Source organism: Silurus aristotelis (assembly GCF_946808225.1).
Source record: "Silurus aristotelis genome assembly, chromosome: 17".
Classification (NCBI taxonomy): Eukaryota; Metazoa; Chordata; class Actinopteri; order Siluriformes; family Siluridae; genus Silurus; species Silurus aristotelis.
In genome coordinates, this window is record NC_139590.1 from 11,281,141 (window position 1) to 11,308,588 (window position 27,448).

The following is a 27,448-nucleotide window of genomic DNA, read 5'->3' on the forward strand; positions in this document are numbered from 1 at the left end:
TGTTCTTTTTTTATGAGGAAATTTAGAGGTTTTGAGTATGAACTGATTGTTAAGATGGAACTTGTACCACTTCTTTGCACCAATTACAAATTTCTTCATATTATTTGATGTGACTTTGTAATGAGACCAAAGCAGGAGCAGTGCCTCAGTCTCTGGAGAAACACTAATCCTAAATTATAAATCTGTCAACACTGTGGTTTTGCATCATGCAAACCAAGTTTGCACAGACAGGATTCTGTAAGAACATCAAGTACACGCTTGGTTTGCAAGATAAAAACATAGCTCAAGCTTCAGTTCCAGTTGCTTAAGCAGGGCATGTTTTGTAGCCACCTGCAAGAAGATACACAGGTGCAATAGAATATTAAACGCTCCTCTTTTGACCATTGACGTTCCATGTATTTTAATGCTTCAACACTTCAACTGCTTAAATATTGTCAATGAAAATGTTGTATTGAAACCTTGCCTATCTTTGTCTCCCTGCAAAGATAAAAAAAAGCACAAAAAGTCTGTCTGCCTAAATATTTGAAACCTGTTTACCAGCAGTTGTGTTCCTTCACACAATATTAGTAAAAAATAGACATAATCCTTACCAAATCAGTTTTTAGCTGGATATTATTTGCAGTTTGTTTTTAACTGATTTTAAATACAATAACTTTTTTATTCGATTTTTTTTACAGTTGATTTTAAATACAATAACTTCTAGTTAAGATAAATTAAAAATATACATGAACACACTTACATGAGCTTAGACATTCGCATTGCAACCTCATGGTTCGGAGGAACAGAGTCTCAGTGGTAAGGCTAAATCACACTTTTTTTTCTTTGTTTTTATAGTGTAAACCTACCTTGTTAAATTAGCTGGAATACTTATTAAGATTTATGTGCCATGTCACTTTTTAAGGGACCAAATATATTTGGACATACTAGCAATCATAAATTACATTCTCTTTTGTAATAATTGGTTGAAAGACTTGCAGACAATGATTACATGAAATCTGAAAGCCAAAGAAGCACCAGACACTGGGCTTCTGACATTCAGGTCTAACGCCATCTCTTGCCTGTTCTTGAATCGTTCGGGCTTCAGTAAGGAAAATTCATTTTTAAATACCTTCAGGACATTCGACTTCTCAGAACATTTTCCTTTAGATGTTATAGGTGCTTTAAATGTATGTTTCAGGTCATTGCCCATCTACAGTGTTGAAAGGATTTTGGCTGAATCGGAGCAGATAATACAGTTAGCCCTATTTTATTTTTTATAATTCATCTTGCTGTTGTTTGCAGCTCTTGTATATTAAACTTCATTTAACAGTTAAAAGTGCAACAGTGACACACCTGGCTATGCAATGGCTGAGCAACAAATCATCCAGTTAAAAAACATTAATATTTACACCCCACTTTAAATGTAAATAGACTTAAATGATATCTGAAATTTTGCTTGACAAATGTATTGTTTTATATGTCTGTCCAAATATTTACAGACATGAGTTTGATTTTTTTTTCCTCTTTAGAACAGTACATATACAATAATGTATATGCAACTCATCCTTCTCATACACTAGCTTGACTAGAAAAAAAAATATTTATATACAGTATAATTGTTTGTTTTAAAGATCCATCTGGGAGACAGGCTCACGCTTCTATAAAAGGACACTTTAAAGATCTTATTTTATCTTATGCAATAATAAACCAGACCTTTTTGAACCTGAACATTTATTTAAAATTCTCAGAGACAATAACAAAGAGCACAAGTAACTTTTTTTCTATGTGGCATCTATTTTTTTTATAAAAAAAAAAAAAAGCTAAGCATTCCTTTATAATAGTACATTTAATAAGATGATGTACAGACTATTACCAGCTGTCCACAGAGAGACCATGCATTCTGCTTGCGCTCGTCCAGCACACGCACACACACCATTCAGTACTATATAAAAAGACTATGACTTTTGATGCCATTGTGATCAGCTTGCATTTGACAGAATAAAAGAAGTGGTCACTGTAGCCTTGCCCGAAGAAACTGTGGGAATGTCCACATCTTCATCATCTGAGCTCTCTTCGGTGGATACAGGACCCCTGTTTTTGATCCCATTCACCCCCCTGGCTTTGGTCTGAACACCTTTTAAGGCGCTGACACTGTCATTGTCGTCGTTCTCCGAGCTTTCTTCGCTGCTGTCTGCTTCCTCATCGCTGTCGTTGACTTTATCCTCCTGTCTGCCTGCTATTTCCTTCCCTGGCTGCCGTTCTTGTATAAATATGCCCGGAGAGCTGGTGTCCATCTCTTCTTCCTGTAGTTCACCACTGAAGAAACAATTATAGATAAGATCAGTTTATATATATATATGCCAAGACAAACATGATCTGTTTGTCAAAATGATCCATTTTAGATCATTAACAAAAGTGCAATGGGTGAATCATTGCACAAGGTGTCTGCTGACAATTGCTGCATTTTGTTCCGAACTGATTAACAGGGTTTAAACATAGATTCATAAAACAAACAGCATTTTGGTGAAAGGCATCAATGGTAATAGCATGAGTACATAAAAGACATTCAAATTATTTAATTAAAATATTTTTAATGCCCTTGTCATTCAATATAACTTTACAGTTAAGAGTAAAAATAGTAAGACATTATCTTTTCTTTAACCTGCTAAACATCTGACATGCTATATTCCATACTGTGAATGGTCTAAAGAAATATGGTTGAGCTTGTGTTATAGAGTTGAAATATTCATATTTCATAGCCATGGAAAATTATAACCATAGGCTTACCTAATAGTAATAAAACCAAGCAAGTACCCCTACAGTGTCCAACACAACTGAAAGACTCAGGAATGTCTACATAATTGTCTCTTTTGACCTCTCTTCACCTATAACACTTGGTCACTGAAAGTTTTTGCTTTTCAGAACATTTTGTGTAAACTCAAGAGGCTGAAAAGAATTCCAGGAGAGCAGCGTCTTTCTGAAATACCCTTGATTACTCTAGACCAGGCCATTTTGCATGTAACAGCCAAATTAACTAAAAGCACCTACAATCAACATCTTGACTGGATAATTGCATGAATGTGCAGGTGTACAGAAGTCTTTATAAAGTATTCAGTGATATATATGTATATATATGTATATGTAAATATAATAGCAGTTGGACATAAATGCTATAGCAATTATAGAATTGTCTAGACAGTACTGGGGAAAAAAATACGTTACATCTTTCACAAAAATGCTAAATAACAAATTATTCAAAATGAGGAAAAAAAACAATACAAAAGCAAAAAAATGATATAAAGAAATACAAATAAATCGAATAAATAATTAGGATAAAACAAGGAAATATTATAGACAAACTGGTTTCTTTGTGTAACTGATCATGTGCATGAAAGAATACGATGTTGATAAACAATATCTTTCGCGTGTCAGTGAGACCTTTCCTGCCAGTGTGGAATGTAGAATGTTTTGTCTGTTTAAAGAACCGCTGAAGAAAATAAGCAAGTGTGTGTCTTTCTGCTGCTTTTGAATGAATAAAATGTGGTTCAGAAACCTCTTCTACAATGAGTATATATGACTTTTCACATTGCATTGGAGAGGGTATATTATGTATTACTAATGATTTACAAATGTATTATTGTCTATTGGTTGCATTTCTATGTATTACCACCCATCTGCTGTTTTTATTTGTATATAAACTATTTTTTTTAAAGAAAACAATAGGTGGGTGATTGATGAGTCTCTATTTGGATTTAAAATAGCAAAATGCAAACATTTCCCCAAAATATGCTAAAGCTACCTCTCATTTGCCACTGTGGCTAACAAATCAACTAATGTGATATGTAGTTCTTGTGACAGTTGCTATAGAAAAATAATTCACTGGAGAAAGTACATGAAAATTAACATAGTGTTCATACAGCTGCAATGTCTGTCTAAGACAATGTTATGCAAAAATATTGCACACCTTCTGAACAACTAGTTCTAGTATTATAATAAATCATTTAAGTTCTACTAGGTGAATAACTATGAAAATAAGATACGAAAAAAAACAAAAAAACAATTCCTCATTGCAAGTAGGGTAGCGAAGTGTTGAGCAAGTGTTGAAATTTGATTTAAAGCAGACTTTAATTTCATTGTCGGTTACTGCAAAATGTTTTTGAAGGAATCATAGTGATACTGTAAAAATATCAGTATAAACCAGTATAAAAGTTAAGACAATAAACAATACAGTACAAATCAACTTGATCAAAAATAAAATGGAGCACAGTATTCCCACTTGGGAAAAAGCCCAAATAAAGGTTAAATAGATTCATCTTAGAATTAAGTTATTTTTTTTAAGGAAAATCCAGCGAAATTCATGATCTGCTTACCTGTCTTTGCTTCCCGTCACCCGCATCTTCTGCCACATGTAATTTAAGAACATGGAGGACTGGAGCAGACGGCCAATCCTCTGCATGTGTCTCTCTGCAAAGGCAAAGCCATGGTTGTATCCCATGTCAGTATCAAATATAAATCGTGCACTTGAAACAGTCTAAACCCGAGATTACTTTATTACATTATAATTAACAACCCACATACATGGTTATGTTTGTGTAAGCTGCTGAACAAGAACCAATTTAGGAACGGGAGCTATTTTGTTCCGGGGTATAAAGTCAAATTCCATAATGACAAGTTATTTCAGTTGTTTTTATAAATTGTACAGAAATTCTGTTCAAAATCTCTTCTCTAATAAGTTTTTATTCATATTTTTGAGATTGAGAAAAATGTGAGAAAATCTAGATTACATTCTATTATAAAAAAAGGATTGGAGTAATGGAGAAATGGAGTACTTTTGTAGTTTGAGTAGGATGTTCACATGGTGGCACTCGGAGTTAAACATTTTTAATACTATTAAAAAGAATTATGTTAAGATTAATGTGTAAGATTGATTAATGTTAAAAACAAAACAAAAACAAAAAACTTTTAAATTACCAAACTACTACTAAATACAAGACATGGATGCAAACCGTGTTATTGGGGTTATGCCATTCGATTTTGTCACTAGTATTTTATACCTTAGTGACTTTGTGAATTGTTAATGCAAAAAGAAAAAAACAAACCTCATGTAGTGAAACATGACAACGTTTACTAACCAGTATATGGAATGAGGCCCTCTAGATGAGTGCGTGCCCCCTGGAACTGCAGCAGCTCGTCAGGGCTTAAGTGAGTCAGCAGCACCTGTAATACTGCCTGGGCGCTCAGACAGCTCCGTGAATTCATGTTCCATATCACACAGTATCTCAGCAGTGACTCTAAACATACAAGCACACAAACAAGTCACTGGATGATTACTTATAATCCTAAACAGAATAAAGATCAGGGTCCAGTTTTACTCAATCCTGAACAGTGGGGGGAAAAAAAACTCTTTCACTTGGAATCAGAAATATCCAACAGAAGGTAAACTGATCTTTGTTCAAAATTAAAAAATTTTTTTTTTATGGATGTGGGTCAGGGGAGAACGGAAGACAATTATTTGTGAGTCTAGTCATTAAATAATGTAATAATTAATATTAAAGCAATGCAATAATATAATTAAACCAATTTAAAAAAACGTTATTGTTGATGTTAATGATGTTATATGCTTAAATACAGTAACTGGTGGTGTGAGCTCACCCTTCTGGTCCTGACGTAGTCTAAGGATGGTTTTCTCCAGATGCTGCCCAGCCTCTTCCTCTTGCTGGATTTCTGCCAACATCAGAAAATAAGGTTGCCACACCTTTAACCGTAGGGCATAACAGCAGGAAGAGGTAACGCCTCATACCATGGAATTAACAATTTAATTGCAAGAGCTGTCAATCTATAATGTCAAAGAAAGCACTGACTGAATTTTAAGCTCTCACTCAGTATTTAAGAGCCATCTTTGGGATTTGTCTTTACGAGTGGCAATATGGTCATTATAATACTGTAATATCAATCAGTGGCCAAGTGAGAAACTAAAACAGTGCCGGTTGAGATTGGATATAGACATATAGGATACTTTCTTCGTCTTCTTTCGGCTTCTCCCATTAGGGGTCCCCACAGCGGATCATCCGTCTCCACACCCCCCTGTCCTCTACATCTGCTTCTTTCAACCCAACTACCTGCATGTCTTTCCTCACCACATCCATAAACCTCCTCCTCTTTTCCTCCTTCCTGGTGGCTTCATTCTCAGTATTCTCCTACCAATATACACCATGTCCCTCCTCTGCACATGTCCAAACTATCTCAATCTTGCCTCCCTAACCTTGTCTCCAAAACGTCCTACATGCTCTGTCCCTCTTACAAACTCATTTCTAACCCTGTCCATCTTCGTCGCTCCCTATAGAAATCTCAGCATCTTCAGCTCTGCTACCTCCAACTCCACCTCATGTCTTTTACTCAATGCCACTGTCTCTAAACCATACAACATTACAGGTCTAACCACAGTCCTATAAACTTTCCCTTATACTCTTGCAGATACCCTGCATCACTAATCACTCCTGCCACTCTTCTACACCCACTCCACCCTGCCTGCACTCTTTTCTTCACTTCTCTAACACACTCTCCATTACTTTGCACTGTTGACCCCAGGTACCTGAACTCCTCCACCTCTTCTCCCTGCAACTGCACCACTCCACTGCCATCCTCTTATTCATACACATGTACTCTGTCTTACTCCTACTGACTTTCATTCCTCTTCTCTCTAGCGTGTACCTCCACCTCTCCAGGCTCCTCTCAACCTGCTCCTTACTCTCACCACTAATAACAATATCATTCGCAAACATCAAAGTCCAGGAAGACTCGTCCGTCAACCTGTCCAATACCGCTGCAAACAGGAAAGGGCTCAGAGCCGATCCTTGATGCAGTCCAACTTTGAACCAGTCTGTCATTCCTACTGCACACTTCACTGCTGTCACACTGCCCTCATACATGTCCTGCACCACCCTCACATACTTCTCTGACACACCTGACTTCCTCATACAATACCACAACTCCTCTCTTGGCACCCTGTCAAAAGCTTTCTCTAAATCCACAAACACACAATGCAACTACTTCTGACCTTCTCTATACTTCTCCATCTATATTCTTAAAGTAAATAATGTGTCTGTAGTGCACTTCGTCGGCATGAAACCATACTGTTGCTCACATCATTGTGTGACTGATTAACTAAATTCCCCTGTAGTTACTGCAGATCTGCACATCTCCCTTATTCCTAAATATTGGATACAGACATATAATGTGGCATTATGGTTGTTTTCTTTTCAGTAGTTTTACTGCTCTGACAAATTTACTTAGTAACATGCTCACTGCAGCAACAAAACTAAAGCTTCAAGTGACCTTTTTGTCACTTATAGTTTTTTGTAAATAAAATTTTATAAAAAAAAATATTTAACAGGAGAATTAGCTAATAACAGCTGATTTGTTGTTATATAAACACACTCGAGGAACGCATGTACATTGTTTTGCTGCTGTCCTTCCTAAAAGTTTTTTTGAAATGCAAAACATTTTCTTAAAAGTATTTTTTCATAAGGATAACTAATATGCAAGTAATATTTAATCTCTAAATGTAGGTGCAATTTTGTGTTATATACAGTATAGCTTCTTTAACAATGGTGTTTTTTTAAAAAAAAAAAAAAAAACCCAGACAGGTAAATGTGTTACATAAAATAGCAGGTATCACTTTCCATTCATGCAGCTCAATTTCTTCTGATTGGAAAAGTATGAGTCAATGAACTAGACAGTTGTTAAACCTGTTGAGTTGGTCAATAGGAAACTTGACAAATGGAAAAAAGGAGTGCAGTATTTTTAAATGCCTTTGATAGAAGAGGTGTTGGTCTAAGATTACTGGAGGTACAGATGCATGGAAGTTTCATAAGCAGCAATGTTCATACTATCCCGCATATTTATTTTTCCACTGCAGGACATAAAGAGGACTCTGTCCACTTTGCAGCACAGACTTTACCTACAGTGCTTGTAAAAGGCTGTAAACACCTAATCCTTTATCATATAAACTAAAGGTGCATGCACAAAAATGCTAAAAGACTGGGTGTTTCCAAACTTTTGACAGGTACCATACTTTGACTAAAAAAAGGGCATACTGGGATGTAATATGCTGCCCTGTGAGATGATGTTGTAGGCTGGCTTAATGAGTCTGAGGAAGCATGTATCATATAGGGAAGAGCTAGCTCTAAATCTAGGGCTAGACATGTTAATAAAGTCTGGAAGAGCGGAGGAGTGTACCTTTGATGACTCGAAACACAGTATGAGGTTGATCCAGTGAGATGGCTATGCCCAGAGCCTTCAAAAAGTTCTTCTCATGAAGTAGATTGGACAGCTCCTGCTGCCTGAATTAAAAAGTTAAATGAATGCTGATTAGCAATGCAAAGGCACCAAAAACACCAAAAGCTGCCCTAAAATCAAAAGTAAAAACTGCTTGTGAATCACCTGTAAAAATAGAGGTCTAAAAGTAATGGAAAGAACAGTCAAATACCTAATTATAGGTCACCTAATATCAGAAATCAGCTAGGTGGTTACACAGGCTCAGATTAGCTGTGATTGGACAACTGGCAAATATCTTGAGTCCACTCATTCTTCATTCCCCTCAATAGCGTGTGCCAACCATGGACTCGGATTGCAGTGTGAAATAGAACTCCAACCTGACACTGGCTCATTACGAAACTGCTGTAGCACTAGTTTGTCCTAAATACTTCTCCATTGCTAGCATCGTACTCCTAACTATGATTGATATTCTAAAGACAGGATATTTAAGATACAGAAGGTGGACATTGTTCTACTATAACATGAGCACAATGAGGACCAAAGAGGTTTTTTTACTTTAGAATTTGATCTTCTTGCTTTGCCTGCTCCTCTGCTAGCTCCTCCTCTGTGACATCCTGGAAAAAAGTAGATAGATAATCAGAGAAATCTAACTGGTTATCTTTCCCCTGATTGCATTAATGCATATATTTAGCTCATCACTGGTTTTAGTGAGTGAAATAAGGTTAACCAAGCCTTGTTAAAGAGAAGGGTCCACTTCTGAGTTTAGGCACTGATACTATTGTTATAAATTCCCTTTGTACTCCATTACCTACAGGTAAATAATACAAAATTACCAGGACCTAAAGTCTCAGTGGAAGAACAAAGCTCTGTAGCTCCTAATCAATTTCTTCTCGCTTACTAAATTAGCCTAAATGACCTGAAACACCACTTTCATTTGTAGTTTTTCATCCGTAATCCATTTGCTCTTTTGCATGTCTTTTAGCCTTCTTGATACATTACCATAGCAAAACAACATCCTTTTTTTTTTTTTTTTTTTTTTTATATAACATTGTGGTATAAAAACCATTGCATGACCGGACCTTCCACACGGTGATATTGGAGTCAGCAGATCCGGTGACTATCAGGTCATCGCTGCTGTTGCTGTGCAAAGCCCACACTTTGTCCTGGTGTGCATCAAAGGTCTTCACACACTCATTGGTCTTAATAGTCCAGAGCTTCACAAGACCGTCAGAACCACTACAGAACAGAGATGACAATCCTTCACTGCACTAAAACCAACATACCTGTTTTTACTCAAATTTTTTGTATCAAAAAGAGATCCGTCTTGCACTAATCCACTCAGCAGCTGTTTTAATAAGAACATCTGCTCATTCACACATTTATTAATAAGACAAACGACAAATTGGCAGTTTAATAATAATATCATGCTGTTATAGTGCTTCGGTTAGCTATAATAGCTTCAGTTAGTGCTCACATCAGGCATCACAAAGGGCAGGAAAGGTGATCTCAGTGATGGTGGCATGGTTCTTGGAAACTACTGATCTCCTAGAACCCAATCTCTGGAGGTTACACAGCATGGTGCAAGGAAAAAACATCAATAAATAATTGAAAAACAAACTATCGAACATCAACAGAACCAAGACTGATTCAAACGGAACTAAAGTTAAAATCCTTATTACCATGATTAACAAAAAAGTCAAGTAAGGACACATGGCATGCCACCATGCCATAATCACCATTACATTCATCACATTTCTACCCCATTGTGATATTTGATGTAAAAAAATGTCATGCTCTTGTGCTGTTGCAACATGGATGTCTGATAAGAGAACTGCATAAATGTGCAGGTGTACATGTCTTTTTATGAAGGTTTTTAGTAAGTATATATCATTACAAGGAAAGCCTGCAAAAAATGAACTATTTAAAGATTTCTTTAGGCTGGTAAAAATGTGAGACGTGATCAGAATTAGGTAGTTATTTCAAAGCAATGAGATAAGACATCTTTCATTTTGCTATGTCTATTGTCTTGTGTGCATGTGTAAATAGGTGAAGGAGTGTACGTGTGTGTGGGTAGGTGGGTGTGTTTTAAATTATTAGGCAATAGTGGAATAAACGTTTTGGCTTACCCAGAGACTATCTGAGTGCCTCGGCTGACAAATATTATCTTTAGCACAGAGGCGTCGTGTCCTTCAAATGTCTGCAGAAAGTAAGATTAAAACAGAATTTTTTTTTTTTACCTCCGCTTGCCATTGTCAGCAACAGACAAGCTTTCCAAATAACATTATATTTTTCTAATTGTATCAGATTTATTGTTAAAACCTCTGCCTACGTAACCCCCTATTCACTTATATGCAAAATACCTTGAGGCAACTAAAGTCATGAAGACCCCAGAGCTTGATTGTACCATCAGCTGAGGCACTGGCCAGCACTTGGTCCACAGGGGAAAACTGCACACACCAGACGCCTCGCCGGTGACCTCGGAACACTCCGAGCAGACTCATGTCAGCCAGAGACCACAACTTAGCCGTGCGGTCCTGAGAACCTGAAGCTAGCAGCTTGTCGTTGGGCGAGACAGCCACACTGTTTACATCCTAAAAACAAGCATGACAAAACATAAGAAATAGCAGAGAGGAAATATTGAGAATGTGATATGGGAAAATGGGTTATACTTCTGCACAGATATATAATTTTTTTTATATATATATATAAATATATATTTAATATTATACACACACACACACGCACAGGTGACATTACACTCAAATACAATTTTTAGTATTAGTAATATGGAGTTTTTTTAACTATATATATTTATACAAGTTAAACATAGATTTGATATTTTAATAGCAAAGTAGTACAGTATTGTATAACTTGTATAATGATTGTGTGACTTATCAAATAACTGGAAACAGGAAGTAATTTGTCTGTTTATAGTTTATTTAATGGGTCACTTTCTTCCATAAGTAACAAAAATGATAGTGGAAAAAAAAGGACAATGGTAGTGTTTGTTTAGTGATACTCATCACATCATTGCTAGTAGTTTTGCTTTCCTTTCCCTGATAATCTACTTAAAGCTAAAAAAATCAATAAAAAAAAATCATTCCCTCAGGTCTGTTTTAAAATACAAGTGCGCCAAAGTAAATCAAATCTGCTGCAACATTAAGCTTGTGACATTTAAGGTCATGCTTTTTAAAAATGTGAACAAAGCATTCATTTTCAGTTTCAGACACACCAGGCTGCATGACACCTGACACTATTTCCTTCTTACCAAGGACATTTTTCCTTAAAAGAAAAACTTAAAAGGACCTCGAACACATTGCTGTAAAACCTACACTCAGTCATGACAAAGAAAGTATTGAAAACAATGACTTACTTTATCGTGAGCCTTTTCAGTAATCCGAGCAGTAAGCTGGGCTGGCTCGTCGCCCAGACCAGGAAGAATATCAGGCAGATCCCATAATTTAATAGTGCAGTCTTGACTGCCAGACACCAAGAAGGCCTTCTTTAACCTACACACACACACACACAAACACACACACACACACACACACACAGAGTGAGCAGGAAGTGTTAATATTGATAATATTAATAAATTCGCCTTTCCCCTTTATCTTCTTATAATAACCTGTTTGAATAAATCTGCAGCCTCAAAGAGGTCAAACATAAGTTAAAAAAAACCTCATAGCTTTGAGGTGACTCACCACTGAGCAATGAGAAAGTTTTACTGACTTAGTAACTACTGTTAAAAGTAAAAAGTAGCTCATGTTTTTAAACTATCTGTGCCGGTGTTGGATCTGAGTGCGATTCTGGAGCTATCAGTGGTTCCTGAAAAACTTAAGATTAGCATTTGCTCCATGTATTACATTACACAATTATGCCAAAAGAAACCAACAAATATCTTTTTTTAATTTAAGTTTTAATATCCATCTTATGCTTGGAAATCAAGCCCTAGAAAATCGAATAGTCTGTGCTTCCACGTATAAGCCCTTCAAATCCATTAGACGGATGCTTTAGTAAGGAGGTCACAGGGCTGATTTAATAGAAACCGATTTGCAGATAAACAAACAAACTGATGCAGACTAAACACAGGAGGCAGTTTGTAGTATTTACAATGCACTCAGATCCAAAGATCACAAATAAGAAATGTACTTATTCAAAACAAAAATTTGTTCAAGTCCCAGATTGAAATGTAAATTGTACAACTTTTTTACAGCAAGTGATATAGAAGCATTACAATATGATATAAAATTATTTCCTGAAATACTTATTCATTTTCCACAATTTACTTTCCTTGATAATTAAAGAATGCATCACTACACATTTTATACTTTTATCGTTATGTGGCGTGGAACATACCTGACATGAGATAGTATTATATTCTAGCATGATAGAGAGCTTCTATTCTGTAGAAATAATTGAAACAAGCTTTTATGCGTGACCTGGAGCAGGAAACGGAGCCTACAGCATTGGAGTGGCCATGGCCCTCAGCCACACACTGTACGTGACCAGTCACTGGGTCCATCTTCCACACCTGCACAGAATTATCCTGTACAAATACATCATACACATATCATCTTTAGACAGGAAGCAAGACTTTTCAAATAAAATGCCAAAACATCTCTGTAACTGGACTGGTCTATTTACATTTACAGCATTTTGGCAGACCCCCTTATCAAGAGTAAATTACAGTTCTCATTTTTACAACTAAGAAGATGATGGTTAAAGGCCTTGCTCAAGGGCACAGCAGTGGCAGCTTGGCAATGCTGGGATTTAAACTCAACTTTTCATTCACTTTGTGTGTAAAAAAAAAAAAAAAAAAAAAAAAAAAAAAAAAAATCACCTTGGCACAGCTTGCAAACGTGCAACGTTTCCTAAACACAGCCAGTGACAGGACAGTGTCTGTAAGGAAAAAATAATCAGGCATTAAAAAATAAATTGCTAAAAAGGATTTAAAAACGAGGATGAAATAAACAGCTTTGCTGATCGACTGAATATATTGAATATATTTATTTATCATACACACTGATACAACGATCCTGATCACAAGATTTACATGACTCAAACCTACAGCTTGTTAAAGTGCCACCTGCTGATCATCACTCACCTGTGTGTCCATAGAGAATTTGGCAGCTGTTGGTGGCCAGCTCAAACACCTTGAGTTGCGAGCTGTTTGTAGCCACTACGATGTGACTGTCCTCTTTTCCCAGGAACCTCACATCCAAGATATCATCATTATAGCCCACAAACTTTAGAAAAAGCATAAAAGACAGCAGGCATTTTTATTTTAAAATAACTGCATATCATATATTATATCATATCATATCAAATGTAATAATGACTACAGCATGGGAAACTGGGAATAAATCTAAAACAAATTTATCCTTCAAGGAGCCAGGGACAAGTTAGTTAGTAATCTGCTAATATACAGTGGTCCACCAGAAATCACTGGGGTTACGTTCTAAGACCCCCTGCGAGTTCCAAAAATGTATGAATTTTGGACGCACCCCCGCAGTCCCAATGGTACCTCAGTGATCTAAACTTCATCTAGACATTGTCACTTTAATTCAATAATGTTTAAAATTTTTTTATGAAATTTGTTAGTGAAATGCATAGTTTAAAATGTTATTCCTGATGTTCCGGAACATTTGGTCCCGCTGCAGATTCCCGCAGATTTTAAGATAATCCGCAACTTGCTGTTAGTTAGGTTCCAAATTTGAACCCACGAAATTTCCGAGCCGTGAGTTCCGAACTGTGAATTATCAGTGGTTGACTGTATTAAGACTTCAAAAAACCTGATTTAAATCTTTAGTCCAGAAAAAGGTTGCCTTTTACATTTATACCTAAAAAAATGTTTATGTAATGAAAGTATGTACTACTTCAAAAGTAAAGCATGAATGTACTTGGTCTATGAGGATTTATTTACAGCATTCAAAGTTCCTTGCTTTTGTTTTAATAAGAAAGTTTTCTGATGGTGTCTTGTGACAGGTTCTCATTTAATGCAATTTATTTATTGACTCAGAAGTAGCAAGGAACAATGTTTTGGAGTAAAAAATAAGATACTTTGCATTGAAATTTGGTGGAGTGACAGTTTTCCAAAATAAATGATAAAGTGTAGATTTACTTAAAAGCATTAGAGAAAATTATATATATAAATAATAGACTATATATGCAGCACATAATTGTCACCCAACTGTGATAAACAAAGGTGTAGTTGGGGGGGGATTAAAGATTTTAACCCCTACTTATATTGGATAAAAGTGTTAACAGTTTTACAGCATAATACAACATTTAACATTTTCACAGACAATTAATTATAATTCGGGCATATTTAACCACCCCAAACATCAAATCAACACAGTGCTTAACTATAGTGAGAAAAAGACAAATAATAATGACTTGATTTCCACAGTGTAAACCTGTGTGTGTTATTAATGTAGCAGGATTGGATAAAAAGATTGTACCATTACCACTCCTACTACTGTCTGGGATTCACAAGTTTTTAGGAGAAGTGATCAGGAGGCACATTTATTTTAAATGGGTTTGTGAGTGTTCAGTACTCACCTGCTGCTGCACAGTGAGGGACGGTAGCTGGTAGAACAGGATGTTGTGCTCAGCAGTGACTATAGCCAGGCGGTTGCAAAGAGGCAGTAACAGGCAGTACATCAAGCTGAGAGGATCCCCGTCTTCCTGAACTGACTGGGACACTGCAGCATCTGGTAGCGTCTGGGTGAACACACACCGAGCCGAACTCGACTCCCACACCCTCAGCACACCTAAGAAATAAGAGGAGTCAGTTAGAATGCACTGGACAATACTGCACAAAGGCCTGGGCATGTTAATAATATAACATTAAATGCCACAATAAAGAGAGACAATCTATGTTTATGTCTACATGGCAACAAAGTGGAAACTTAATGTGACAATGAAAAAAATTCCATGACGTGCAATAAGTTGTTTCATAAGAGCAGTTAAAATGAGTTCCATTAAATTAAAATTAAAGCTAAATAAAAATGCAAAATAGACACAATGAATCCATCTGAGGATAAAATTCATATGTGCTTTTTGAACATCCCATTCCACTTTTAGTCCCCATCTGCTGTTATAATAACCTCCACTTTTTTGGGAAGATGATTCAATAGACTTCGGAGTATCGCTGTGGAGATTTCTGCTCATTCAGCCACAAGGGTGTTAGTAAAGTCAGGGTGAGGAGGCCTTTCGACCAGTTGGGTGCAGTCAGCATTTCAATGTGTTTAATTGGGTTGAGGTCAGAGCTCCATAGCAGGTCACTCAAGATCTTCCACTTCAACCCTTGTAAACCATATCTTCAAGAAGCTGGTTTTGTGCACAGAAGCACTGTCATACTGGAACAGGTTTGGCTGTCCTAGTTGAAATGGAATTAACAAGTATTGCTACTGCATCCAAAGACAGTCTACAATTGTGTGCCTCCACCTTTGTGGAAACCACACATATCTCGGAAAGTCAAGTGTCCCAATATTTTTGTAACAACACAGCATGCCAGTATATTACACATTTGTCGAGTATTTTACATAAACCAGTAAATAGATCACTAAACAATAGCGTGATTCAGTATTTAATAATGAATGTAAGATGTATACCTTTAGAGCCAGCAGTGACAAAGTGTAGCTCTTTACTTTTCACACCAAGCTTAGAGTAATCCTCCTTTTCTGGGAGAATGACTACTCCCTCTACAGCCTAAAAACAGAACGAATACGAAAGAGAAAATAAACATCAAATACAATAAAGTACATTATAAAATATACAGATTTCTTAAGCAGAATCCTACCTCGTACACAGGAACAGTTCTTTTTACTTTCCTCTCTTTCAGGTCCCACACAGTGCAGATTTTGTCACGTCCAGAGCTGGAATCAACAAAGCATCACAGTTTGACTTAGACGCTAATGATAAAGGAAAAGGATTAAAGCACTAAAAAGTTTAAAGCACAATTACCATCAAATGTCCTATGAATACACATCCTGTTTCAAAGATGTAAGGTGACACTGAAAACAGTCTATACTATGTATTTAAAAAAAATAAATGACCATAAGTACAGAATAAATGACTACTTTTGCTGTCCCATGTGATGCATTTTTTTGTTGTTGTTGTTTTTTTTTTGTTTTTTTTTTTTTTTTTACATTCATTTTCACCTGATAGTAAGTTATTAACTACTATTCTACCTAGCTTATTTGTTTAAATTATATGGTAGCTCTGTGGATTAGATGCTGGACTTCTTATTTGAAGGACACAGGTTCAAATCCCAGCACCACCAAGCTGCCACCGCTTGTAACCAAGTCTCACTTAATAAGGGCATCTGACAAATGTCATAAATTTATTGTTATTTTATTATCATCATCATCATCATGAAAGTAATGTGTTAAAGTAGGAGGTCACATTGCTTTTGTTCAGTCTAATCGCAATGTTGGAATATTAGCAATTCGATATTTTAAATTTAACATGCCATAAATCTCATACTGACTAACTCAAGAAACATACTGCTTAGCAGCACAATTAATTAGGTTTGTTTTTCTTGCTTCCCACACAATTATTTTTTATGAATAATTTTTTTTCATGTGCACAAGCTGATACACACAATTAATAAAGAAAAAAATGAATAAACTGCTGTTTGCACACTTCTGTTACACCAAAAGTTTACATCCAGCCAAATATTTACATGTACAGCATTTATTTTTTATTTGTATTTGGACAATCCTTTTTGCAAAACCTTTTGTACTGTACTGGTTGGCACTACTGTGTTACTGGTTTTCCTTGTCTTATGTTGTCTCGTCTCTTTTTTTCCCCCTTCCCTTTTAGCACTAAAATGTTGCGCTTGTGTACTTTGTGTTAGTTGTTAGTTTAGAGTTGTGTAGTCCTGTATTCCTTTTGTTAATTATTTAAATAATTTTATTTACCTTGTTCCTGGAGAAAAACATTGTTTCGTTTTACTGTGTACTGTACAACATATGGTTTAAATGACAATGACAATCTTCTTAATGAAGATTTGAATGCATTCTAATAATGCCACATTAATTCCATTTTTTTGGAATGTGAAAATATTCTGCTAACCTTTTAATTACCAAAATTCCCATGTACCTGATAAGTGTGTGACCATCGAGGGAAAAGGCCAGTGATGTGACAGTGCTGAAGTGGCTTTCCAATACACAGATGCACTTGCTGGTACGCAGGTCCCAAATGCGTATTCCACACTCCATGGAGGAAGAGAAGAGCTGCAACAGACTGATATCTGGATGGAACTGGACCAAACTAAACAAGGCAAGGGAGTAAATAAATAAATACATATCATTTATAGACAGTGATCCTGAAGTTTTCAGATATACAAGAAATAAAAGCTTTTTAGCAAAATGTATAATACTTAGTTTAGGTATATTTTTACAGATGCCTTTACTAAAGAAGTGAAATCATTTAAGTAGATATTTCACAAATACAATATTAAATATTCCTCAGTCAGATAAATATGCACTTCATTACGTACTGAACAACCCCAGATGAGCCCTTTAGGTTGTGTGTGCAGTACTGTTTGACTACGTCCCACAGCTTTATAGTGCCATCACAACCCCCTAGAAACACAAATTAAAAACAAGGTTTATATTTCGCTGTACCAGTAAAACGATTCGTATCTTACAGCATGTTTAAACTGTGTCCTACCAGTTGCCAAAAGAGTAGAGGTGCAATCGAAAGTCATGCTGGCCACAGGCACGCTATGAATCGCCTTCCATGAGCGAGTGCACTTTTCTTGCTTCCAGTCCCACTGCTTCAGTAGCAGGGCCCTGCTGGCAGTCACCAGTATCTGCAAAAACATAAAAAAAACTTTGTAATCTCATGGCTGAAACCTTGAGAAATATGGTTTAGTAATGGAAGATTGTAGAAAAAGTAATGTAAATGACAAAAGAGAATCAACTACCTCATCGTCAGGGCTGAGAGAGAACGAGGTGATGTCTTCCTGATCATCCTATACATAATAAAATAATCCTTATTCCTTGTAGTATTCCTTGTCTGTGTTATTAAACGTTAAATGTTATCAATAAGAGGTTGGAAACGTCTATAAACACACTGTAAACATTTACCTGTTCAATACTGTGAACAATTTTGCCAGTGGAAATCTGCAAAATGTTCACTCGTGGCCCAGAGATGCAAAAGATGTGCTTTTCGTCGTGGCTTATCTTTAGATATATATAAGAGGGGAAACAAAATTACAAACAAACAAACACAGAGTTATTTCTTCACAGCTGCATATTAGCACAAATATTTTACCTGGACTTTCCCTCCCTTGTAGAAAGGCTCGATTTTGCTGGAGACAGTATAGCTAAAAGCAGATAAGGTTTAGTGTTAAATTAGTATTGAAAATACAACAGCTTTTGTCTTGTGAAAATCTTCAATTAGCGATATGACCAGAAAAAGAGCTGCAGCTCGCCATAGGATTATATACAAAGTTCGAAAATCATTTGCTTAAGATTATGCATCAAACTTACTTCGTTTTAAACCGCATATTGTTGCCTGCCATGGCCACAAGTTTTCAGAACCCCCCCCTTTTTTTTTGTAAGAAAGCCTTGATTAATTATTATATATTTCAAGTTACAGCATTCCTACTTCAACTGAGCACATTCTCCATCACGCACTCTACATGTGTTCCGACTGGGCAGCGTCGCGAAAATATGACGTCACCGAAATACAAAACTCGCTCACAACAACCTATCTTCCAGTTAATGTTTTAATATATTTGATATATTGTTTGTTTGATCAATAACACATCTATTGTATTGTTATTTACGAATTTATTAACACTTTGCTTAGGAATCGGTGAAATGCGCAGTCGCGTTTTTAGCTACTAACAAATAACCTCTTATCGCCTCGTTAGTGCACTATGGAGACTGCATTATCCTGTCTAGGGTAGTGCACAAATATAGGGAGTATAAAGGCATTTGGTAGTCCAACAAAGCAACGTCACATCCGCTTTTCGTTTCACTCCATGTCATGCTGCTGGACTGACCTTAAAACTGTGGGCTGGTTTTTCATGCACTGATGAAGAATCTTATTTTTTATGGCATTCCGATTATTGATTGGTGAGCCGTGTTAGCGCAAGTCGTTTCCGTTTAGAAAAACTCACCTGGAAGCCGTTTATACTTCGCCATGGCCACACTGGTTTTACAGGGACTCAGGTGTCCGATGTACAAGCCATTCATTCTGCATAAGTTTCATTCCAGCCGCAGTTTCTGCTACAGAACCTGTTCACACCTGATCCAGAAAGGAACTTGCACTCCGGTATGTCCTCCTAATTCTACAGATACAATCTGTGTGTAACTCTTTACTTGTTTATTATTATAATTGCTGATATGACAAAATAATACATGACATTATGTTGCCTTTTGCAAATCTGCAGCTGAATGTAGCCTTCACATGCAGAAGGATGGCATTTCCCAATGTGAGGACACTGTCTTCTGTCCCTCCACCTCCTTCATCCAGAGACAACAAATCTACAGAGAAGAAGATTGGTGTAAGCATCCATGCAATCTGCTAAAAGATAAATTATATTATAAAAAAAAATCTAATAATTATTTAAAATATTCACAACAATGAGTGTCGTGTGTGTGTGCGCCTGCAATTGACATGCTCTCTAGAATTAGTCTTTTTAATTATACACTAGGTCTATTGCTTACAAAGAAAAGAATGTCATTATGTAATGCATCTCTTGTTGTGACTTTGATTATTTACATCCTGTGTTCTATTATTCACATACAACAGCAATTTGAGAATGCTGACCATTCAATGGCATTTCATAGGATAAATGAGTACTTATTACACATGTGCTGCCAAAACAACTCCGATGCACTTTTTACGGATACTCAGACAACACCTTTGTCATACTTCCAATCCATTCCTGAACAATTTCTACAGTTTGGCAGGCACATCATTCTGCTAAATGTGGCCACTGTTATAAGGGAATACTACTGCAATGAAGCAGTGTATTAGTTCAAAATAGTTCAATTTTTGCAACAGTTGCTCTTGTATGAAATTGGACCAGACAGGCTAACCTTTTGCTCCCCACACAGATCAATGAGCCCATGATTCTGTCACTGGTTGTCTTTTCTTGGACCACTTATCACTGGAACCAACACCCAAGAGCTGGTATTTTGGAGATGCTCTGAACCAGTCGTCTAGCCATCACATTTTGGTTCTTGTCAAAATCACTCAGGGCCTTTCCTGTATGCTTTTTCTTTTTCCTACACATCAGCTTTGGGAGCTGACTGTTCACTTGCTGCATAATATAGAACACCCCTTGATAGTTAACTAGACGATTCATTTGATTAATTCCACCTGTTTTAATGGTAGGTTTGACATATAGTGATGTGATGTATTATACTTAGTGAGACTTTTAACTGTAGTCTCTTGCTTCTTTGTGTCATTTATAGCCAGTCACATGGAAATCTCTCGCTGCCACCTTTGCCTTGGGTGGAACTCTTCTTCTGGGCATGAAATACTTTAAAAAAGAAAAAGAAGAAAGTAAGACTTTGCATTTCTTTTTCATTTGTTATCAAAATCTTAATCAAATAAAATCTACTGTTTGTTATTAATCTTTTGTAGTTGAGCTGCTAATCAGAATCAGGTTTATTGGTAAAGTGTGTTAACACACGCAAGGAATTTGGTTCCAGTCGTTAGTGACTCTCAAAAGTACAGACATAAATAACACTACACATTTAGTTTGGACTATACAAGACAAAACAGACTCTACGAGACAATACAGACAATGTAAGACAATATAGACAGTACGAGTATTAAAAGTATTAAAATTGCCTTTCAGTATGTACAGTACCACACGATGAGTCATGCAGCGAATGCTTTAATAGTGTTTTTGTGTCCTGGTATAGAGTTTGAAAGAGAGAGAACAAAGTCTTTGGGAAAACCATCTCTTGGAGGCCCATTCTCTCTTATCGATCACAACAGCAAACCCACAAAAAGTGAAGACTACCTCGGCCAGTGGGTGCTGATCTATTTTGGATTCACACACTGTCCAGATATCTGTCCTGATGAGCTGGAGAAAATGATTGAAGTCGTAGATGAAATTGGTAACTAGTTGTTTCAAGCACCACCTGATTCCACATGAGTCAAAGTGGATTTACTTTGCTAACAAGTGTGATCATTTGTTTTTCATACAGACAGGATAAAAACACTCCCAAATTTAACACCGATTCTGATCACGATCGATCCAGAAAGAGATACACCTGAGGCCTTGACAGCGTATGTCAAAGGTATTTGGCTACTGTCTCTTTGTACAGCATCATCATATTTTGATTTCATTACCTAATTCCAGCTAAAGAATCTAGACTAAAAGCTGATAACATAATAATGTATCGCTAGCTTACTGCATTAATATATACTAAGGGAAAAGGACAAACTATGTATTTGTGACCTCTGCAAAAAAAACCAAAAAAAAAAACAAACCTTGGCAAGCTGCTGTATGATGTCTTTGTTATGGGATTTGTTGTTTATACATTACATTTAATAACATATTTTTAAGGTAATACATTGTTAAGCAACTTCCTTGCTAGGGCCTCAAAATTCAAGTTTTAATCTTTAATACCTACAAGCCATTTCTTTTTTTGTGGTATTTGCAGAGTTTTCCCCAAAGCTGATAGGCATGACAGGAACCAAGGCACAAATCGAGCAGGTGTCCAGAGCATACAGAGTGTATTTCAGTCAGGGACCAAAAGACGAAGACAACGACTACATTGTAAGTTTTGCATTTTTTCAAAATCATACAAATGGGGTTCTACATTTTGCATTGATCCCAAGTCCAATACAGTGTGTGTGTGGGGGTGAAGGTTTTAATACAGAAGACTTTTTAACTGTAAAGTGAAGTTAAATCATTTGAAGAATTCTGCATATTATGTTTATCTGTTCAAGGAATGTATTTGATGGTGTGTTTAGTAATTATTTAGTAGTAGACACAGTATAGTTTTTTTCTGGTAAAATGGTTAGAAGTACCTCTGGTTAATACGTTAAACTTCTCATTGAAAGGTTGTTGAGTTTGAATCCCAGCACCAACAAGGTGCTACTGCAGAGCCCTTGAGCAAGACCCTTAGCTCTCAACTGCTGAGTTGTATTAATGAGATCATGAGTTGCTTTGGATAAGGGAAATCTGCCAAATACCATAAATGTAATAGTGTAATGTATTTTAGGAAACTAAGTTGCTATTTAAAATGCATTGTAATAAACAGTTTAAATGCCCTCGTTCAATCAAAAATGTTTTTATTGCCACAAACACAGGTGGATCATACCATCATTATGTACCTGGTGGGTCCTGATGGAAAGTTTGTGGACTATTACGGCCAGAACAAGAAATCAGCCGAGATCTCCTCTTCCATTGCATCACACATGAGGAAGCACAAACACGGCAAGCAGTGAAAGATGGAAATCACCAGAGACATTAACTTCTGTATAGAATATTGCTTTTCATTTCTCTAAATGAACGGGTCTTAAGTAAAAGACATTCTCTGTTTTTTTTATTATTGTTTATTTTATTTTACCGGAGCTGTAAAGGTATTCTGAAACACCTTTATATTTGTAAAGATTTGGACTTGGTGTGAACTAATGGCTGCAAACTGTTAATGATTTCCAAAACTAGAAACCAAGCAGAATACAAGCAGTTATTTTTAATCTGCAGCATATTTTGAATCCTGCATTTCTTGTGCCCAGATTTTGCTCAAGTTGTTCTCCGAGTTATTTGCAGCAGACAGGAGCAGGTTTTCTTGTCCTAACCTGCTGGGAAGGTGACATTTCTCTTCAGGAAGTCTCCTGCTGATCTAGTATCAGACTGCTTCTTAGCAGAACCGAAAAAAAAGACTGCTATCACCAAATCTTTATTTGATGTTGTTTAGGTCCATGGAGGAATAGCAATCAACTGTACTATGATGTAGTGCCAAGGTTGGTTACAGCTCTTCCTGCTCACCAACAATAGCAAAAATGTCCGTGTTGTTTTTTAAGCATAGACCACAGAATTTGAAGCAACTGAAGTATTAGGAGGAGTAAGTTAATAAAAAGTACACCTCTGGTAGATTCACCTGATCTGAGCTCACATGTAGCAGTTGATGTCATCCCTTCTACAAGTCTATCAGTTATAAAACTATGCAATTTGCTTGATTCTGGAAATATTAATAGCATGATCCATCAGCCAAAGGCCACGTACACTTTGTTGGAACCCTAACTCTTATTACCACAAATATCACATTACAGCATTATCTATAATAGAATAGTATATATTTATTCTCAACATGCTGCCCAGGATGCCATGGAAACAGATTCACTCAAAATAGCTTAACAGATTTCAGACTTGCATCACATGGTAACACGCTGCAGATTTTATTTATTATTTTAAGCGTACTATCTAATACTTGGCAATACATGCACATATTCGATACAGACCAGAGCTAAAGAACAGATGACTAAAAACTGCAGGTGAAATCCTACATTTTGTATGATAATTATTTATAAATCCACAATTGACCATCCAGGTTTTACATTTATTACTGCTTTTCAGCCTATACTGGAAATATGAAACATTCCTGCCAACCATTTCCAGAAAGCTGCAGAAACTAGAAAACCTAAAAGGTGTACAAAAGATATGTATAGAGGAACACAAGTGTCTTCTTTCGCTGTACTCATATATTTAGACAAAATGAATCTCTAAAGGCAAGCCAGAATTCTGAGAGATGGTTTTTTGAAATTATAGATTATTAGATTATGTTTAAAAAAATTAATAAAATTACTGATTATTTTAAGATATTCTGTGCGACCCAAATTCATCAGTGTGCAGTAACAAAAATTAACCAACAGAGGGTTCCCTTTAGTCAGAAAACAGTCTACACAACAAAACAGCCAGATTATGTAATTTAGAAAAAAAAATATACGTACTTCTATTTACTCAGCACTATCTAATTCTTACTTTTAGCAGGCACTTTATCTTGCGTTAGTTGTTAGTTGTGGTCCAGAAGCTTATCCCAGAAATACAGTATTGTAGTTGCAGTGCACCATACAGACACATTCTCTTGCTCATTCATACTACAGGCCAGTCCACCTACAACGATATTTTGGGACCCTGAAGGAAACCCTCACATACATAGGGAGAACATGCTTTGACATAAAATGCTGATTTTGCTGCAGTCTTTCATTTCAGCCAATTAGGAGACACACTTCATAGTTGATTAAAAACTAAGATGAACAACAAGTGGAGTCAGTTGTGGTTTCTGTTTGGTTGGATTAATGCCTGTAGCCATTCTGTTCCTTTGAGGATGAGACTAAAGACTTCTGCTTTGTGGCAAACATGTTTAGTTGCATATGGTTGACTTAATCACCTCAGAGTATAATGTGTTACTCTTTAGTTTTTTATCTAAAGTAAGTACTATCAATTTTGTACCAGGCATGGATGCATGGATCATGAGAGAATGCTGTGAATAATGTACTATTTGAAGCGTTCATTGTAGGGCAACATGACAAGAAAAAAAAGCATTTGTACACTCATTGACTGCTACAGGCACCAGGCCATGTTTTGTGGAGGCAGGTGGGATTTAGAGAAACTGATCAGAATCTTGGATAACATGTGAGGTTGCATTTCATATTTTCAGAATCTTAAATACAATGTTAATTAGTCAGATCTGATGCTGGTTTCAAATGTAAAACATTTGATATATTTGAAATTCATTTTTATTCTGGATTTGATATAAATATTTCACATAGCAGGGGCCCTACTTGTCCCTAATCCACCTATAAGATTATTCATGTTTTAAAATATATCTAATTCACATTTGGAGTAAAACCCTTAACGCACACGTGAATAACCCTTCAAGTGCCGATGATTGAAACTATAAAAGTAACCTTCTCTTCAAATATAAAGCATTACTATACAAAATGTGTAGCTACAATAAATAAGCATATTTTACTGCATTTTTTCCTTTACTTTTCAAATTTTTTTAACACCAATCCTGTGCTTATCATTATACACTTTGTATCCTTCATATGGGATCTTGAGGAGGATGTCATATTAGTACTTTTGCCCAAGTGGGCAACTTTATTATTCAGTGAACACATAAAGTAACAGCCAAAATGCATGTGCATCCTTTTAAAAAAAGGATTTCAGCTGGCTTTTGGCCTTACCATGTGACCTGCAAACAAAGTGTCATTGTGTAAAGAAGAAACAGTCTACTCATTGTTTAAAAACACATTATAAATCTATGAAAAGTACAACAGGGCTAAATAAACCATATAAGATATACAGATTTATCTAGTTTACATAATTATTATTATATTATATATAATCTATAAACAACCACGTAGACTGTTGCCATCAGTTTTTGTGTACTTGCAGTGATGTGTTATTCTACTGTCATGACAGCCAGGGATGTACACGGGCTGTCAGAAAAAAATTCTACAGGAGCATCGAGAAGACACTTCATCTCATTTTCTTGCATGCAGGGGCCTATAAGGAAAAGTAATAGTTTTTTTTTCTACTGGAGGGAAACCCAGCTAGGCATGTTATGTTTCCTTACATATAGGGAAACCTCAATGTCAAGGCACCCTGGGGGATGTTCACCATATTTTCTCACAAAGGGAAAACCCAATTTTACATGTCGCTGCAACATAGATGCCTTTTCATCATGGTTTTGTCCATTTGAAAGGGAAACAAAAGTGCAACACTGTATGAGCATCCTTATAGGAAGTTGTATGTACTGTAAAGGCACCCTAGAGGACACTTTCACAAATTGTTTTTAACCGTGACTGCACCGATGGAGGTCATTCTCTAATTCCATCTGTGATGACAGCTGCCATACATTCTGACATCATGATAAATTAAGTCAAATGCAACTACTCTACTTTGTGTAGCTCAGGTTTTATTACAGATGGCTGAACAGATATTATAGCAGATTGTCAGTGTATCTATCGTTACACTGCACTGTAAATATCACACTACAGTAAGGTCCTTTAGTTCCACTTAAGTGTAGCATGCACAGACATTTTAGATGTAATAAAAACATAATAAAATGTGAAAGCATAATATTCAATAATTAAAATGGACACAAGTATATTTTAAATTTAAATAACAAGAATCAAACCAAACTATATTTTTTGGACTACTATACTTATTCTGTTATATATTTGTGGATTTTACTGATGCTGTTTTTTTTTGTTTTTGTTTTTTGTTTTTACAAAGAAGATTCATTCATGTGCATACTTTTAATGCCCATGGTATCTCAAAATGATGATGTTTCATAATAACTGTTGTGATTTCTGTGATTTGCAAAAGTTTGACTTTACTTAAAAATCTAGCTAGCATGTGGTGTTTCACAGTGATCCTGTACTTTGGTTTGGTCCGTCTAAATGGGACTTTATCGATTGTTTTTTTTTTTTGCCTCAGGAAGCAGACAGACAAACATGAGCTTTCAGCAGCTTAAGTACATTAAGCTAATGGATGATAATGATTCATTTAATATGAATGGTGTCATTTATTCCAAATGTCTTTATTGTGTTATATTTAAAAATGGAATTATATTTCCCTAGTTCAATTAAGTTTGATTTGGTGCTGTTGTGTAATGTATGAATGCTGGTCAAATCGTTTTGCAGGTATCATGAAAATCACAACAATAAGATGTGAGATAGTTGGAAATAAATGTGCCCATTATCTGCTAAATAACATTACACACCAACCTGAGCAGTAAACAAATGTTCAAAGGAACAGAATGAGAAAAGGTTACAAATATTTATGTTAAAATCTTTAACACCCACTGAAACAAGAAGGTAGAGAAAACAAGTGTTTATCTTATCCAGTTTTATTGACTTGAAATCAATTGTCCTGACTCATGCAAATTATTTGTTAAAAACAAATTAATTGTTTGTGAATAACCCATCATTAATGCTGGCATCGTTGCCTAGTCACTGGGCACACTGAAGTAACTTGAAGCACATGTCAAGCATGGAACTTTCTTTGACATGACAGATTTCCCACATCCACTTTTCCGAGCCTAAGGCAGAGGGCGGTTTCTACGTTGAACACTTCATGCTCGCTTTTTCAAAACAGTACTTTGTCCGCCCTGTTCATCACTCCTCTCTTGTCTAGACGGCAATAAAAATAGCAGAGCTGTTGGCTTTGTTTGAGCTACTGTCATTATGG

The 27,448-nt window shown here is 36.1% G+C and overlaps 2 protein-coding genes across 2 annotated transcripts; one reads left to right on the plus strand and one right to left on the minus strand.

Moving 5' to 3' along the window:
* Positions 1-1,693: 1,693 nt before the first annotated feature.
* tbl3 (transducin beta like 3) lies at positions 1,694-19,164 on the minus strand. The gene is made up of 23 exons (XM_083566644.1): positions 18,762-19,164; positions 18,544-18,595; positions 18,357-18,452; positions 18,194-18,241; positions 17,938-18,079; positions 17,765-17,849; positions 17,365-17,535; positions 16,061-16,136; positions 15,873-15,969; positions 14,818-15,029; positions 13,361-13,502; positions 13,097-13,155; positions 12,696-12,802; positions 11,630-11,765; positions 10,617-10,847; positions 10,383-10,453; positions 9,336-9,492; positions 8,812-8,870; positions 8,218-8,321; positions 5,632-5,703; positions 5,112-5,270; positions 4,350-4,443; positions 1,694-2,295 (listed from the first exon to the last, which is right to left on the minus strand). The coding sequence occupies exons 1-23, from the start codon at positions 18,791-18,793 to the stop codon at positions 1,959-1,961; spliced, it is 2,739 nt and encodes a 912-aa protein (XP_083422770.1). The 5' UTR covers positions 18,794-19,164; the 3' UTR covers positions 1,694-1,958.
* A 52-nt stretch (positions 19,165-19,216) lies between these two features.
* Positions 19,217-24,511, plus strand: sco1 (synthesis of cytochrome C oxidase 1). Its single transcript, XM_083566700.1, has 7 exons — positions 19,217-19,551; positions 19,670-19,783; positions 20,700-20,790; positions 21,156-21,353; positions 21,444-21,536; positions 21,903-22,018; positions 22,555-24,511. Exons 1-7 carry the CDS (start codon positions 19,420-19,422, stop codon positions 22,690-22,692), a joined length of 882 nt encoding a protein of 293 aa, XP_083422826.1. The 5' UTR covers positions 19,217-19,419; the 3' UTR covers positions 22,693-24,511.
* Positions 24,512-27,448: the final 2,937 nt, after the last annotated feature.

What these genes read in the sequence shown, in the direction of transcription:
- tbl3 (XM_083566644.1), bottom strand. Translation starts at nt 18,793, where the DNA reads ATGGCAGGCAACAATATGCGGTTTAAAACGAA. An exon ending in CTCTCAGCCCTGACGATGAG is followed by an intron (nt 18,080 to 18,193) that starts GTAGTTGATTCT and finishes ATGTTTTTGCAG; the next exon opens with ATACTGGTGACTGCCAGCAG. An exon ending in CAAGAAGATCAAATTCTAAA is followed by an intron (nt 8,322 to 8,811) that starts GTAAAAAAACCT and finishes TTTTTAATTCAG; the next exon opens with GCAGCAGGAGCTGTCCAATC.
- sco1 (XM_083566700.1), top strand. Translation starts at nt 19,420, where the DNA reads ATGGCCACACTGGTTTTACAGGGACTCAGGTGTCCGATGTACAAGCCA. An exon ending in TAAAAAAGAAAAAGAAGAAA is followed by an intron (nt 20,791 to 21,155) that starts GTAAGACTTTGC and finishes GTCCTGGTATAG; the next exon opens with AGTTTGAAAGAGAGAGAACA. An exon ending in ACGAAGACAACGACTACATT is followed by an intron (nt 22,019 to 22,554) that starts GTAAGTTTTGCA and finishes CCACAAACACAG; the next exon opens with GTGGATCATACCATCATTAT.